This window comes from Stenella coeruleoalba (genome assembly GCF_951394435.1).
Source record: "Stenella coeruleoalba genome assembly, chromosome: 17".
Lineage (NCBI taxonomy): Eukaryota > Metazoa > Chordata > Mammalia > Artiodactyla > Delphinidae > Stenella > Stenella coeruleoalba.
In genome coordinates this window covers 1,105,232-1,121,537 of record NC_137163.1, presented here as the reverse complement: position 1 = coordinate 1,121,537, position 16,306 = coordinate 1,105,232, and the positions used below count along the sequence as shown (strand labels likewise).

Genomic DNA, 16,306 nt, shown 5'->3' with positions numbered 1-16,306 from the left:
GAAGGGAACAGGTGGACGCGCAGCCAGGGCAGCTGGGGTTTGGGTGGGGCTGGGCCCTGGGGGCAGGGGATGCGGGGCAGGCGGGTGGCACTGTCTTCTGCAGTGTGAGCTCACCCTACAGAAGGGGCATCCGGGCTAATACACGGCTCCCGCCTGCCTTTTTGATACCAGGTCACTCCCCAGGACCAAGGCGGGCCGGGCAGGGTGAGAGCTGCTCAGGATGGCCACAGTTCCTCAACACACACATGACCCTTCCCAGACCAGATCCGGTTTCCCACAGGCAGCTGCTGAAATGGATCCGGCAGCAGGAGGCACGAGTGACATCACTCAGAAATTCTAGGGACCTGAGGCGATGACAAAGCATCCCAGGTTTAAAAAGGGACGCCCCCAAGCTGCCTGGCCCTGAGCACCCCCCCCACCGGAGCCGGAGCCGCGTGGGAGGCCTGGGCAGGCGGCCCTCCTGTCACCTGTAGGGCCCTCTCCCTGGCTCGCCCCAGGGCGTCCTTTCCCAGGGCCCGCTCAGCTTGGTCTCCCGAGCTCCACACCCAGTCACACCAATGTTCTGACACTTCACTCGGCCTGTCCAAACCCAAACCCCTTTGCGCCCCACAGGCCGGACCCTGAGACGCCCTCCTCCGCAGCCCACCCTCTGCTAAGCCCTGCCGCTCCCTGGACGCTCTGTGAGCCCGTCCTGGGCCAGTGCCCTCTGGCCAGTGTCCGCCCGCCTCTGAGCCTCGGTCTCCTCAAGTTAAAAAAGGCGGCTCCAGGGCTGTGCCGCGAGACCCCCGCGGGAGGGAAGTGCTCTGCACGGCGGCCCAGGCGGCTGCGTTACTGTATGTGAATGGGGGAAGGGAACGCGATGACACAGAAGGGAGAGAGGGGGCTCAGAGCGTGAGGGCTGGCGGGGAGGGGGTCTTAGGACGGCTCCAGGCCATACTGGAGTCTGGTTTCCAGGCCGGGGACACCCATCCTCGGGGTGGCAGTGGAGGCCAGTCCAGATGGCACGCAGTGGCCCTCCGCCTGCCAGCCTGAGGGTGACAGTGCAATCTGATCACTGTCGGTGAGCGCGGCTTCCGGGGCAGTCGCCCAGGCCGCCAGTGACGCCGTGGCGCCATCTGCTCCCGCCAGGGGCCACTGGCGTCATGCGCCTGCCTGTCAGACCCGCCCGCAGGCCTGGCCTCTGGTCGGGGCGGCAGGGCGGGGGGGGGGGTGGGCAGGGGGGGTGCGGGCAGGTTTACTCCTCTGTCCACTTCTGCTCTTACAAACATGCCAGTGCAGGGCCCCGCAGGAGTTCTACAAGCACAGGCGGCGCCTCTCCAAGTACTCTGCAGCGCTAAAACAGGCACATGAAGTAGCTGTTCGAAAAGCGGTGTGGAGGCGCGGAAAGGTTCAGCGGAAAACCCTTGGCCACCGCAGAGCAGGAGGCACTGAGCCTTCTGGAGAGCTTGCACTTCCCAGGGGTCTTCCCAAAACAGACTCAGGCGGTGAGGCAGCCCCCGCCCAGGCAGCGACTCAGACCGCCCCCACCCCCACCCCGCCCCGCACTACCTGCCCAGGGCACGTGGTGGCAGGTCAGCAGCAGGGAAGCTGCCCGCCACAGCCTCCGTCTGCCCCGGTCTGGGGCCTGGGGCTCAGAAGAAGCCTGGGAGCCAGGCCTGCAGCCCAGGCTGAGCAAGGTGGCTCTGGCAGGGGGACTCGTGGCTTCTGCTCCACCGCAGGGCCCTGCTGGCTCTTGGGGCCGAGGCACAGGCCAGGCCCAGTGGAGCCCCATCAGAGCCCCCGCCTGGGAGGACCCCCGCCAGGTTCCAGGCCAAAGCATGTGAGGGGGTGGGTCCCAGGGTTGGGCCCTCTGGGTGGGCAGACCTTAGACCTGGGAGGAAGTGCTTGGCCCCGGGGTTCCAGGGAAGCAAGGTGTGCCTGCTAGAAGGCCCTGCCCCTGGGGCTCGGGAGCTGGGCAGGGCAAGGCTCTCCCCAACGAAGCCTGGGATGGATCAGGCACCCCAACCAGGGGCTGATGTTGTCCCAGAGAGGCCGGCAGCCGGGGGGGGGGGGAGCCCCCGCCCCCTCCCAAGGAGGCCTGCACTTTCTCGCTGGAGTCAAAGTTCTGTCGACTCCGGAGGAGAAAATTTATTTCTTTAATTATCATTCACCTAAGTGGGCTGCTGGTCCACAGGCATTCCCACAGCTGGGAGCAATCCACCTTCCTTACAGCCAAGAATCGGCCACCCGTATGGGGGTCCAGGCAGCTGGTGCTGTGTTGGGCCGGCCTCATGCCCCCAGGACAGGCTGCCCTGTGGTCTGTGCTCCAAACCCCACCTCCCTGCCCCGACCCTGAGGCGGGAGGGCTGAGCCCCAGGGCTGCCCCTTGGCAGCCAGCAGGCTAGTCAGCAGGGTATGGGCAGCTGTGGCCTGCAGGGGCGGGTCAGCAGGGAGGAGCCCCCCCCACCCCTTCCTCACCTAATTGCCCAGAGGCTGGAGGGCTGGGGGGAGACGGGTGGGGAAGGCCAGGGCGCTACCCTGCAGCTGTCCTGTCCCTGCTGCTCTGTCTTGAGCGGGGAGGTGGGATTCTGCGGAGCTCAGCACTTGGAGGGCAGCGGGCTCAGCGTGGCATCCTCCCCGGGGAGAAGTGTCGCAGCCCCCTCCCCGGCCAGCTGCCAGCTCAGGCGGCAGGGCCGTGCCCCACAGTCCCTAACGCCGGCCCCTCCCACCTGCTCTGACCGCACCCCGGGGCAGCAGCCGGCTCAGACCCGGGGCCCAGCGCCCAGCAGGCGGCTCGAACGTGGGGCCCCGCGATGCCTGTGGGCAGGCTGAGTCCAAACCCGCTTCTTCCTCTCAGCCTCCAGGCGCCTCTCCTCCGCCTGGATGCAGGCGTGAGGGATGCGAGGGGACGCAAGGAGCCCAGGTGGCGGGTGCAGCCCCGTCCCACAGGCCCACCGGCCCATTTCGGATCAGGCTCACGTGCAGCCCAGGGTCCCGGCGAGGGCCAGGACAGCCCCAAACCACAACCTGTCCAGCCCAAGGGAGGACAGCAGGGAGCGGAGCAGGGGTCCTGCCTGCTGGGCCGGTCGTGAGGGTGGGGTGGGGGGGCTCGGGCATAGCTGGGGCCAGAGGTCGGGCCCACGGAGAGGCTTGGTCCCTCGGGCCGCCGGATGGCCACTCCGCCGAGCGGCCGCTGCAAGCCCTGTGCGTTTCTCTGGATGTCTGGGCACCCACGGCCCTGTCCAGCCCGCCAGCAGGCCTGGCTGCGGCAGCCCTGGGAGGGGCCTGGCTCAGGGGAAGCAGCAGGCTGGAAGCGGCCATGGACAGAGGAGGTCTGAGGTCCCTGCCCTCTGAGATGCCCACAGCTGCGTGTGGGCCCCACAGACTACGAGCACACGTGCTACGGGCCCGCTAGGCAATCCGGGTGGGACAGCAGATCTACCCGCCTTGCCTCAGGGCATCCCCTGACCCAAGGCGGCAGCCCCTCGGGGCTGAGTCTCACCAAGGCCCCTGAGGAGGCCCAGCCAGGCCTCTGCACCTGCTCCTCCACCACCAAGCTCCCGAGGTCAAGGCAGAGGCCCTGAGAGGTCACACAGCCCAACCCCTCAAGGTAGGAAACTTCCTCCAGGCAGGCGCAGAGTGCCTGTCCTGGGGAGCCCGGGGCACCTGGCCTGGAATTAGGCAGCCAGGCGCCCCAGGCCAACAGACAGAGGCCCTGGGAGGAGAGAGGGAGGGCTTCCAGGAGGGTCACCCACGCCCTGCCTCCTCCCTGGCCCGGGCCTCTTCTCCCTCCTGCCCCTGTGGGCGGGTCGGGCTGGGGGCTGGGGTAGCTGGGCCTGTGCAATCCCCGTACCACCTGCAACCTCTCCTCGTTTTTCTCCCTTTTCGACAGCAGAGAAAAAGAGTAAAACTGGACTGAAACCAAACTATTTTTCTAGTTAATGTGCACAATAAGCAAATCCAAAGCATCTCCTTCTCTGCGGCCTGTTTCCCAGGCCGCGGAGGCGCACGTGGTGGTGGCGGCCTCCAGGCACAGCGGGGCGTTGCCAAAGCAATTAGGCACCGCAGCCCCAGGTGTTCACTCGCCCAGGCCGTGTTCACCATACCCGGCTCACCTCCTTTGTCCAGGAGCAAAACACAGAAAATCAGAGGCGGCTTAGCCAAGCAAGAGGCAGGGGCACCCAAGCCGTCCCTGGGGGGCCTCCCCATCGTGGCCGCTGCCAGCCTTGTGAGGGGCAATTGCTGAGGCTCTGCGAGCAGGAGTGAAGTGGCCCTGGGGCTGGGGCGCTGTCTGGGAAGCCCTCGCTTGGGCCGGGCCGGCTCCGGGAGAGCCCCAGGCCTGGGGCCTCAGACAGGTGGCCAGCCTGGAGCAACCGGCGCACGCACAGCCCTCACCCGCCAGGAGCCTCACCTGCGCGCAGGAGGGGCCTGCTGCCCCCGTCGCCGCCGGGCCGGCCGTAGGTCTTGGAGAGCTTGTTGGCCGACACCTTGTAGAGGACGCCTCCGATACAACGGTAGCCTTTGTTCCGCCACCGAGGGGAGCCGGGCTGGGCTTTCCCACCCGCTGCAGCAGTACGCAGGCCGTTCAGCACCAAGGACCTGCAAGGACAGGGAACGCCTGTCAGCCCAGCCCCAGGGCCCGCGGTCGCGGAAACCTGTCTCCCGCCCTCCACTGGCACAGGAGGGGGCACCCTCAACCCCACCAACCAGGCTGGGACTGAGCCTCCCCCTCCGACACGCACGCCTCTGCGACACGGCTTCGAGGGGGCTCCTTTGTGCCCTGGGCGCTTGCACTAAGGTGGCCCTGAGGGTCTACTCTAAGGCCTGTGGCCATCACCACTGCCCGGGAACACCTCCTGGGCGCTGCCCCAGTGGTGCCACTCCGGCTTTGGGAAGGCCGTGCTGTGGGGTCAGCAAGCTCCACTGCCCACCCTCCCTGCCTCTCTTTCCATTGCACGGAGGGCCCTGCATGGAGACTGGGAGGGGACAGGCTCACAGACCCTGCTCCCGCCGGCAAGCTGTGGCAGGGGAAAGACTGAAGTCTCCTCGAGGTCAAAGGCTGGCAGAGGACTGAGCCGCCTGTCCTGGGGTTAGCGGACGCCCAGGCCAGCCCAAGGGCAGACAGGTCGGGATAAGTCCCCCGACAGACACACAGCGCGCAGCGGCCACACACACCCTGACTCAGGTCCCACAGATGGTGGGCCTGCAGCTGCCCTGGTGGACCTGCTCCCCCGAGCTGCCACGAGGGGTCCAAGGCCCTCCCGCTGCCCAGGGCCTCAGGGCTCCAGAAGGACTTGGCCTTGCACCGCCCCCCAACCCCGTGCGTTTCAGCAGGAATCTGTTTATGCAACTTGAGCTTAATTCCCTATGAGCTCAGATTCTGCTAATCACGCTGTCCCCACCCAGTGTACGTTCGGGCCCCACTGGCAAACCTGGGCAAGGGAGCACCAGCTGTCGCGTGAGCATCACCTCTACCCGAAGATGGCCCCCAAGGAGCAGGGGGGCGGCGCGTGAGGAGGGTGGTCCTACTGCAGGCAGTGCCACCAGCAGCAGCCCGGGGCCCAGCAGAGGAGCCGGCTGAAGCCAGGGCCCGTCCTGGGGCACACACGGCACCCTCCCTCTGGGTTCTCCAAAGTGCTCCCGCTGAGGCCCCTTCCCCTGGGAGCATATGAACCCCAACTCCACCTGGGCAGCAGCACACCCTTTCCTGGCTCCCTAGGGCCAGGGAGGGGGCCCAGACCTGGGTCTGAAGTGCAGACGGGACGCGGCAGGCCTCCGGGCCCACCCCTTGGCCCCCATCTCTCCATCTGCGAGTTGGGGGTCATTCTCACCAGCCGAGTGAGCCGGGTGCTGGGGACCTGAAGCAGCACCATGAGGCGGGAAGCTGAGGAGGCCCGCCAGAAAGCGCACAACCCCGTTTCCCCTAATTAAAACTTAAGTTCACAGAGACCGATCTTGGAGCGAAGGACTCCTGCCAAGGGTCCTCGGCAGCCCGGCTCACGCTGGCCGTGCCGACAGGCTCCAGCTGCCCTCTCACGGGGCACGTGGGCATCCTCTGGGGGAGGAGCCAGACCTCCAGGCTCTCCCGGACCTTGGGACTGCAGATCTGCCCGCCTCGGCCTCAGGGCATCTGCGTGTCCAGCGGGCACCTGCCCTGCCCCCTGGGCTCACACCAAGGCCAGGTGGAGGTGTGAGGAGCGGGCAGGGCTGGGTGGGGTCTCCTCCCCTCACTGCAGAGCGCTGTCAGCCTTGGGAGCCCGGGGCCCTCTGCAGGAGCTGTGGCTGCTGCCCGAAAGGCACAGCTTGGCCTGAGCCCTGATCTCCAAGGTTGAGAGCAGAGCCCAGGCTGGTGGTCACCACAGCTCACTTAGCCCGAGGCTGCGAGGCCCCCGACAGCCCCGGCCCCCAGCCCCGCACCATCCCGAGCCCTCAGAGGTCTCCCCGCCCACAAACCAGCCGCCCTTTCATCTGCCAGCCCCGGGCGAGGCGCAGCGTCGGGGCCCCCCCACTCCGCAGCCCCCATCTGTGCACCCAGGGTCGCCCCCAGCGCGCCGGCTGCTCGTGGCACTCAGGCCCTCACCGTGGGGCGGCTGCTCAGGGACAGCCCCCAGCCTCCCGCACAGGCTGTGCATCGCAATCGTGTGACTGCGCTTGCCAGGAACAAAGACGCGCTCAGCCGCCCCTCCCATTACCAAGGGCACCCCCTCTCCCACCTGCCTCTCCCTCCGCCCAGGGCGCTGGCCCCCATCAAACGTGAGAGAGAGACGGTGGGGAGGAAGGGAGTCAGGCCCTTCAAGAGGTGAGGAAGCTCCCCACCGGTGGGCATGCGCTCCTGGCTGAGGCTGGACAGGGACAGACCACCGCCCCCAGAGGCAGCCACGCAGGCGACGCCGTGGGCCGTGGGATTCAAGCGGCACGTGGCAGCCCAAGGAAGAGGAGGCCCCGCCCAGGCAGGACCCAGCAGGGTGGAGGCCGGCAGGTCCTGGGGCCAGAAGGAACTGGAAGCTTCAGGGCAGAGCGTGTGCCGGACCCCTCAGGCGGCCCCCGCCCAGGGCCTGCGTCCCACAGCTCTGCACACAGAGAAGCCTCAGTCTGGGGCTGTTGTTGGCCACCCCCACCCCCAGGAGAAGTGGCCCCGTTAATCGCTGCCTTCTGCGATTTGCTCTTACTGCTACGACGCCCATCTCAGGTGACATTCCTCTCTCGGGACAATGTTGATTATTCTTATGGATGAACACGACCAACCGATCCATCCCCTTTCCGACCCGAAAAGCCATGCCCCTGGGCTCTGGTGCAGTGGTGGGGCAACTGCGGGCCTCCGGGAGGAGCGGAGGCGCAGCAGGCCTCCTGCTCCGAGGCCCCGGCTCTGTGCTCACAGTCTGTGCTCACACCTGGGCCCGAGGACCCCGCGTGCCTGGGTGCAGGGCTGCAGCACGAGAACAGCCCTGGAGCCACAGCTCCCTGGGGCGCCCCAGGAGCCTGGGAGCCAAGCTGGGAGAAGCTGCACTCCCAGATGGTGCCCTGGGGCTGCCTGGGGGAGGCGGATGCACCCAAAGAACTCGGGCAGGGCTGGCGAGGGCTGGGGAGCGCCCCCAGCCCGTGGAAACCGGCCCGGCCTGCAGTCTCGCAGAGCCGCCTCTGCCCCTCCCTCTCCCGCTGGTCCCGCTGACTTTGGACCTGTGGCCTGGCAGATGCCGAGCAGGCGGGAACTGGAACAGTGGGCTGGGCCCCCCCCCCCCCGCCGCCCCAAACACCTTGTAGCCTTTCATTGCCGTGGGTGTCACAGCACTCCAGTAAATTGTTACCCTAATGGAGAGGACAGCCTTTGGAAACGAACTGTATTGAGAAGAGGGGATAAAATTAATGAGATAATAGCAGGGCCAAGGACCCAGAGAACGCGCCTGCCCTCGCAGCAAGGGCCTGTAATTCCTTTTCTACAACAGGAGCCTCAGATCTAAAGGCTGCTCCCATCCGTCCGGCAGGCCCATGCCGCCAGGAAATTTCATTAAGGCTGGAAAATAGGAAAGGTATTAAGCGAGGATAATGAAGGCCGGGGAGGGAACCTGCCTTAAGATAGTCCTTTTTCTCGCCTTTGTGATGGGAGGCATGAACTTTCCCTTCAAATCCATTTCTAATCCATTTGAAATACTACAGCAAATTATCTTTCCTTCAGCCCGAAAGCGGCCAGCCAATTTACTCCGAATAGCAGTGACAATGCCCCAGGATTTATCACCATAACCTTGACTACTCTGGGGTGAGGGCTGGGCCTCCCCTCGGCCCCCTGGGGGCCACGAAGGACAGGTGGGGGGGAGATAACGTTTTAAATGAAAAGCGGCAGTAATGGGGAGAAAGACACACACGCCACAAAAGTAGGTTTAAAAAGAAAAGCAGCCGTGTGTCCGCTGCCTGGGGAGCAGCTAGAAACTTCTAGGCCCAAGGCCATCCAGGAACTCCAAGGGGCTCTGCCCTCTGAGGCCCCTCTCACCTGCTGTACCCAGGAAGTGAGTAGAAAGTCCCAGGGAAAATGGACCCCGAGAGATGGGGCATCAGGGTCTGGGTAACACAGGAAAGCTCTCCCCAGGGAGCCAGGATGAGCGTGACAAAACCTCTGCTCGGCCTGCGGGGCGCACTGCCGGCACTGGCCGACTGCCCAGCCTGCCAGGGCTCCCCCACTCCCCAACGGTTTCAAAGGCTGGCCCTGGACACCCAGGCTCCCTGCACGCTCCCTGGCCACTGCCCAAGCAGGTCTGTGCAGCCCCCAACACCATGCGCAGGGCGCCCCTGCTGCGGGTCCGCTTCTCGGGCTGCACGGCTGAGACGGGCCCACCCAGAGCATCCTGGGCTAAGCAGCCTGGCAGCCTGGGGCACAGGTGTGCGTGCACGGAGTGCCAGGCAGACCAGCACCTGAACGCCACGCACCTCACCTGCCCCAGCGCACCCAAGACCCTGGGCCGAGGACAGGCAGCCTGCCAGGCCACGTCACCTTAAGGCCCACAGAGTGGCTCCTCCTAACGGAGGGCATGGTCAGGTGCAGGGAGGCAAGGGGCAGGGAGCCGGCCTGGCCCTGGAGACCCTGGAAGCAGCCCCAGCCTCCAGGACACCCTGGGCAGGGCGAGCCTCACCCTGGAGCTGTGCCCGGGTGCCCAGGCCTCCTCGCCAGGTCCACTGGCCTTTAAACTGACACGGCCTCAGGCCGCCAGCACAGCCCTGCGGGCTCCTCCTCGGCTGTCACTGCTCAGGTGGGATGGCAGGACCACACTGGAGCTGAAGGGGCCCCGCTCCGGCGTACCCACTCCTGAGGGCTCCAGGCCTCTCAGCACCCAGTCCTAAGGCAGCCTGGCACAGGCCCCGTGGACCCAGAGAGGGTGGGACAGAGCCTGCTGGGGACAGGGCCAGGCCCAGGGAGCCCGCGCCTGGACAAGTTGCTGGCGGAACTGGCGGCTATGCTCCAGGAAGGCCCCTCAGACACAGAGCGCTTCGCTGGTACCTTCCTTCCAGTCCCCACAGTCTGCTCCCCTCCTCCGCACGCCCCGCACGCCCCGGGATGGGGACGCAGCCCGGACCTCTGTCACTGGTACCGAGGAAGTGGCCCTCTCGCCCCAGAGGCAGTCTGGGGTCCTGCCCTCATTCACGGCTCCCTGGTGGGGTCCCCATCCCATCAGTTGGTTTGAAAGCTGCACGTCTGCTCGAGCTCCCCGCGCTCCACCTGCCCCCCCTGCAGGCGGGTCTCTCGGGCCCTCAACGGCCACTGCGACCCCCCTTGAGCCAGGCCTGTGCACGTGCCATCCCTGTGCCTGTCACACAGGTCTACCTGGAGACCAGGTCAGACGTCAGGTCCCTGGGAAGCCTCCCCCAAACCCCGACGGCACAGGGCTGTGTCATACCTGGGAGCGGGCACCACGGGGCGGGGGCCGTGCCAGTGAGCGGGGGCTCCAGTGACCCGTGCTGGGTGAATGCACACCAGGAGGGAGGCTGGGGGGCCACCCGGGTCCCGCACACCGGGATGCCCTGAGGTGTGAGGGGAGACACACAGACGGGAGACCTCGGTGGGCGGGAGACAGGACACGTGGGGCACTTACACCAGGAGAGGCCCCTGGGCTCAGCTGGAGGGACTGAGGCCGGGGCTGGGCAGTGCAGGGCCAGGAGGCGGGCAGGCTGGCCGGGAGCAGAGAAAACAAGTGGGGAAGCATTTTTCAGGAAGTGGAGCGGCTTCCACGCAGCTCCAGGCAAGCGGGGAGTGCGCCGTCAGCAGAAGGGGCACCCGGGGAGGCGGCTGCGCGGCGAATCCCAAGTAGGTCAGGCTCAGCCGCTGCCGCCACCGTGACGGCTGCAAACTGCTTAAGCGGGCTTTCCACGGAAACGCTGACGGCCTGGCTCCCCGCCACAGGCTGCGCCCTCCCAGCTGAGGCCTCACTCGGGGTCCTGGCCGTCGTGCAGGGCATCCTGTCACGCAGGTGCTGACAGAACGTTCTGGGTTCTGGGGGCGAGGGACAGAGGCCCTCGGGGGCTAGGGTCCAGGAGGGGTGGCAGGGCAGGCTCCCGGGAGCCAGAGACTCAGCGGATGGACAGACGGACGGACGGACGGTGCGGGCCTCAGGATGACTGGGGCCACCTGGCTTCCTGGGACCCTCCTCCCGGCGTGTGACGTGCTCCTCCTGCGTGTGGCCCCGGCCACCCTGGGGCAGGGGTGAGGTGATGGCTCGGCTTCCCAGGACACACCTGCTCGCAGTGGATGCGGGGCTACGGGTCCGGGTGGGAGCTGAGGCCTGAGGGCCCTGGTGGGTCGCGACAAGGACAGGACAGCCCTGGAGAGAGCTGGCCGGCCCAGGGCACAGGCTGAGCACTTGAGGGTGGAACTGCGGGGGCGGGGGGTGCAGGCAGGGGGCTGGCTGCCACGGGCCCCCCTGACCCAGCAGGACACCTAGGCGTCGTCTCTGAGGGTGCCTCTCCTTCCCAGGGGGTCCCCGCTAATGAACAGAAATGATTCGGGGCGCCCCTGGCCAGCCGGCATCTGGTGGGCAACACTAATCGTGCTGCCCGCAGTACGAGCGCCGGGGCTGCGTGAGGGGGGCTGGCTTGTTTTATGTGCTCACATCTATTCAATTGGTATTTCGATCAATGCATGCATTACAAGCTTTCCTTTTAAGAGCCTAGTAAACAACAAAATAGAAAGTAAAATTCTCCATAAAATGACACTTTTAAAAATCCATTTCAGCTGAAGCTATTGGTGTTTTGTATGTTAGCTGCAAAAAACAGGTTATTATTGGGCCTTAATGGCCCCACTCCAGAGGGCAGAGTTCAGCTCGCTGGGCTGAGGGGCTGGGGGAGCCCAGGATCAGGCAGCCAAATAGCTGGTGTAGCCCAGGGCGGGACCTCGGTCCTCTGCACCCAAGGGTCGCCTTCCATGCTGGGCTGTCGCCCAGGGCTCCCCTGGCCCCTGACGGCTGGTGAGGGGCAGGGCGGGCCCTTCCTCTGCTCCCTCGGCCCCTCCCATGTCGCTCTCTCTTGCCCACCAACTCCTCCCGCCCCCCCACCCCGGCCCTCACCGGCTCACTGTGCCCGTGAACTCCAGCCCAGCCCTCTCCCGCAGGGCTGCATCGGCGAGGCGCTCCACGTGGCAATAGACAAGGGAAGGCGGCTCAGGCAGTAGAGCGCCAGCCCCAGGTTCTCTGGCTCCCTGAGGACACCCCTGAAGGAGCCCTGTGCCAGTCGCCTGGCTCGTCCGGTCTCCGGCCCTTGCACCCGAGGACGCCCCCGGGCAACATCCGCGATGCCCATGCCCGGGTTCAGGTCCAGCCCAGCCTCCACGTCCCACCCCGAGCCAAGACCTCAGACTCCGCCCACCAAGCCCCGAGGGCGCTTCCTCAAGCTCCCTCCTCAAAGCTGGGCCAGCGCGTCAGCCCCTGCTGCCCACACACCATCCTCAGAGCAACCCCTCCTCTGTGCCCTGGTGCCCACTGCTCTGACCCCCATCACCAGGGACGCGGGGACCAGCGCCCAGAGAGCCCAGAGAGCGCCCCCACGGAGCCCTGGTAGCGGATGGGCCGAGGCCCCAGTGAAAAGCCAGGCCACCTAACCTCTGGCAGCAGAGGGCTCGCGCTCCTTGGCCAGGCCTCCCATCACCTACCTGCTCGGCAGCCCATCTCGGGGCCTCTGCCCTCACACTGCCCCGCAGTCCTGCTGGCTGGCGCTCGGCGCGCTCCACCTTGCAGCTGGCCCTTCTCGGGACGCGGCTCGCAGCCTCTCACTTGCAGAGCGCCACGCGGCCTACTGCTCAGGGTTAGAGGGCCCTGGCCACCTGCACCCCTCCCCGTCTCTCCAGCTCCCCTCCAGCCCCAGAGCCAGGGCTGCCATCTGCTCGGCAGGCACCTCGCTGCATCCCCCCTGCACCTCTGGCTCTCACACCAGTCGCCCGTGTCCCTCTGGTGACCCCCTAGGACATTCACGCTTGCATGTACGTCACGAAGAGGCCCCAGCACCTGGACGTGGCCGAGCTGAGAGACGCTGGAGGGCAGCCCAAGCGGGAGTGTGTGACACAGTGGGAACACGACCAGACCCCTGAATGCTACAAGCCCCGGCCCTCAGGGACCCGCATGTCACCGCTACGTAAAGAGACTCAGGAAGAGAGGAGTGGGGGGGGGCAGGTGCCCCTCCCGCACAGTCCCCAGTGGGACGGCTCCTCCGAGAGTCACACGTGAGCACAGCCTGGCTCCCCGGGAAAGGGGGTGGTGGCCGCGCAGACGCGGGATCCAAGCAACTCCAGGGAAAGGCCCACGAGCTCAATAGCAAAAGTTCCTGAGAGGCAGAGGGTGAGCAGGCAGCTAGCTGCAAGGTGAACACACGCCCGTCAAAGCCTCCAAGACACCAGCAAGACTGGCTGGGACCACAAAAAAAAGCAAAACAAAACACTAAAGGCGACACCTTGGCAGGTGTGCCCGCAGACAGGCAAAACCCACGCGACACCGTTTCTGCAGCACCGAGACGAGGCAAGCCCTGCACAGAGGGCAGAATGAGAAGCTTAAGTGCAGGTGGGTGGGTTTGGAGGCTGGCTGGCTGCGGAAGGCTGAGAAACTGAGCCAGCGTTGCTACGGTTCACCTGAAGAATACGGAGGCCAGACACACAGTCTCTGGCTCTGCATTTTGGTGGGGGGAGGGGCTCGTCTCAGCAAACGTCTCTGTGACGAGACAAAAAAACCTTGACCCCCCACCTCAGATGGCGAGTAAAAGTTAACTCACGAAGGATCGTAGGCTGAATATAAATGCTAAAATAGCCAAGCTTCTAGAAGAAAGCGTGACCTTGGGGTAGGCAACTATTTCTTCAACACGACACAAAGAGCACTACTCATAAAAGAAGACTGATAAATTAGACAGCACTGAAAGGCAAGCCCCACGCTGTGAGAAGATATCTGATAGAGAAATGTAGCCATAATATATAAAGAACACTAGCAAATCAATAAAAAAACAAACTAATACAAAGGTGGGCAAAAGACTCCATAGGGCACTTCACAAAGGTCTGCCAAAGTGGGAGAAGACGCTGGCACCGTGAGTCATCGGGACGTGAGATGCCACCCTAGCCCCCGTGACCGGAGCACCCTCACACTGTGGCACAAGTGCAGGCTAGGACAGCCGTGGGGGAGATCGGCCTTCCCTGCTACAGCCCAGCATCCATCCACCGCTGAGGCAGCAGTTCCATAGAGAGGAGGGCTCCTTGTCACTCGGCAACATGCCCAACAGGACAGAGAGCAGCAGAGCCTGGAAATAACCCAGACGTCCATCGAGAACAAACGAGCACAGTGTGGCACACCTTGAGAGGAGTGCGGCACAGTGAGGGAAAAGAAGACGCCTCTGCTGCACACAGCACCACCTCAGCTGGCTCAGGCTGCCGTAAGGCACCACAGACGGGCGGCTAGGTTGGCCCACAGTTCTGGAGGCCGGAAGCCCCAGCTCAAGGCACCAGCAGGGCTGGTTCCTGGTGAGGCCTTTCCTCCTGGCCTGCAGGTGGCGTCTGAGTGCTCAGCTCTGGCGTCTCTTCCTCTGCTTATAAAGACACCAAACCTATCAGATTAGGGCCCCACCCTAAATGACCACATTTAACCTTAACCACCTCTGTAAAGGCCTCGTCTCCAAATATAGCCACACTGGGGTTCAGAGACTCAGCCTATGAATTTGGATGATTCAGTCCACAACAAACGGTGAGCAAAAGAAGTCACACACAAAACAGTACCTACTATATGAATCCACTGGTATGAAGTTCAAAAGTTTGGAGACAGAGCTAGTCTAGAGGCCAGAGGCCAGAGGAGTGGGACCTATGGGTGGCTGGCTGGGGACGTGACGGGAAGGAGCATGTGGGAGCTCCCGGGGCAGGAGACGGGCATACCCCGACCTGTGCGGTAGGCACGCAAGATGAAAACCCACAGAACTGACCACTGAAAATACAAACCACCACAAATGTTTTGCAAAGGGAAATCAAAGAGAAAGATCTGTCCAGAAGGCCAAGTTCAGGAACAAGATTTGTACATGACAAAAGTGACATTTTTAAATACTGGAAAAAAAGTCTGAATGTCTAGTGGTCCAGAGACAACCAGGTAATAAGCGTTAAGCAAAATTAAATTTGACCTTTAGTCTTACACCATGTCCCCAGTAAAGTCCAGGTAGGTTACAGTTTTAAATGCAAACCTTGAAAACATAGCACTAGAAGAAAATAACTGAACTCATGTAATCTTGGGATGAGGAAGGCTGTTCTAAGCAAATCAATATACTAAGTCTTAACAGACTGACAGTTTTAAGAACACAGAAAAGTAAAAAGTTTGTTAAAAATCCAAAAGGGTGCCCCCCACCCCGAATACTTAGAGAGTCTTGAAAACCTGTAAGAAACAGGCCAGAGACAAATGAACAGTACACATAAAGAATGCTGAACTTGACAAAGAGTATGAATAAAACTGAAATTAAAAGAGTTCCCTGGTGGTCTAGCAGTTAGGATTTCACGCTTTCGCTGCTGTGGCCCGGGTTCAATCCCTGGTCGGGGAACTGAGATTCCCACAAGCCACGTGGTGTGGGGGAAAAAAAAAAAAACTGAAATGAAAACTGGACAGCATTCTCCTCCAGTAAATTGTCGAAAAGTTTCTGGCAGTGGCAGTTAACGCCAAGAAGGACACGAGAAGATGCAAACCAGCACGGCAGGAGGTGCCCCCCTGGCTCTCCCTAAAGCCCAGAACCAGGGCGGCCCCTCCTGGGTGGACCGACCTCAGTGAGGTGGACAAAAGAGGCACAACTTCAACAGCCGGGTCAGGCTGTAGCCACCTACGCGGCAAGCCAAATGTTGCCTCGGGAACACATCCGGGCTGCAGACACCACGGGGCAGAGCCATCTGTGGGAGGGAGGAGGTGGCGGCAGTGCGGTCCCATCGGCGCTGGGTCTCACACGGCAGAGACCTTGCTAGCACCTGCTGGTGGAGGATGGTCCAGGTGGAAAGCGCTCAGCCAGGGCCCGGCCCCAAGGAGGCCCTAGGGGTGGGGTGGGGGGAGCCCTGGAGGGCAGAGCGGCCAAGTCCACCCTCCTTCCCAGGGCCAGACACCGGAGCCCAGCAAGGCGGGGCGGGACAGGTGGCCTGGCCACGCCCACATGCAAGCCCCGAGCTGGGCATACCCACCTGGGCCCCTACCGGGCAGGTGGGCAGGGCAGGGCGGACTGGGAGGGGCCTGGCGCACCCCCTCTGCCCTGCCCCACCCCCAGAGGATCCCCCTTGCCAAGGGGACAGAGCCTGGGCCATAATTCATGCTCCCCCGCCTATGCTTTACGGCCTTCTTAATTCGGCTCCTGCTACTATTAATGTAGTTAATGCTGAGATTATATCTATTTTCTGGCGTCAGACGGTGATTTATTCAAGCCATTTTTCCGGTGGAGGCTCCCACGCTGTTAAATCAAGCGCCTTGCCAATTAAGTGCTGACTTGGGAAGTGGACGCAATCTTAGCAGACATCTAACCGCAAATTAAACCGGGGCTCCTTACTCTGGGGAGTGGGTGGGGCAGCCACAGAAACCTTGCTGACTTCGGAGAAAGTCCGAGGAAAATAAACCGGCTCTGCGCCCGCCTGCTGCTCTGGCTCCAGGAGATGGGAGTGCGGGCCCAGAGCCAGGCTCAGCCGGAGCCGGGCTCAGGGTCCTGCCTGGCCGCGGTGACTGCCCCGCAGAAGGGGTGGCCGGGGCAAGGGCAGCCGTCAGCGGGCCTGCCCCAACTCACAGAGGTCTTTGCAACCGCAGCCCCTCCCACTTGGGACAAATGTTTAAAAGGAGACACCCCACGATTCCTCCACTGTCCACCAGTTCGC

General features: G+C 63.7%; 1 protein-coding gene across 2 annotated transcripts in view; it reads right to left on the bottom strand.

Moving 5' to 3' along the window:
* ZC3H3 (zinc finger CCCH-type containing 3) overlaps positions 1–16,306 on the bottom strand; it is an 80,566-nt gene that overhangs the window by 21,703 nt on the left and 42,557 nt on the right. Inside the window, exon 5 of one of the 2 annotated variants that reach the window (XM_079902090.1) lies at positions 4,391–4,578. The exons of the other annotated variant lie outside the window; for it this stretch is intronic. Within the exon in view, the coding sequence (XP_079758216.1) occupies positions 4,391–4,578 (188 nt within the window). The remainder of the gene's footprint in view (positions 1–4,390; positions 4,579–16,306) is intronic. 2 annotated transcript variants of the gene reach the window in all.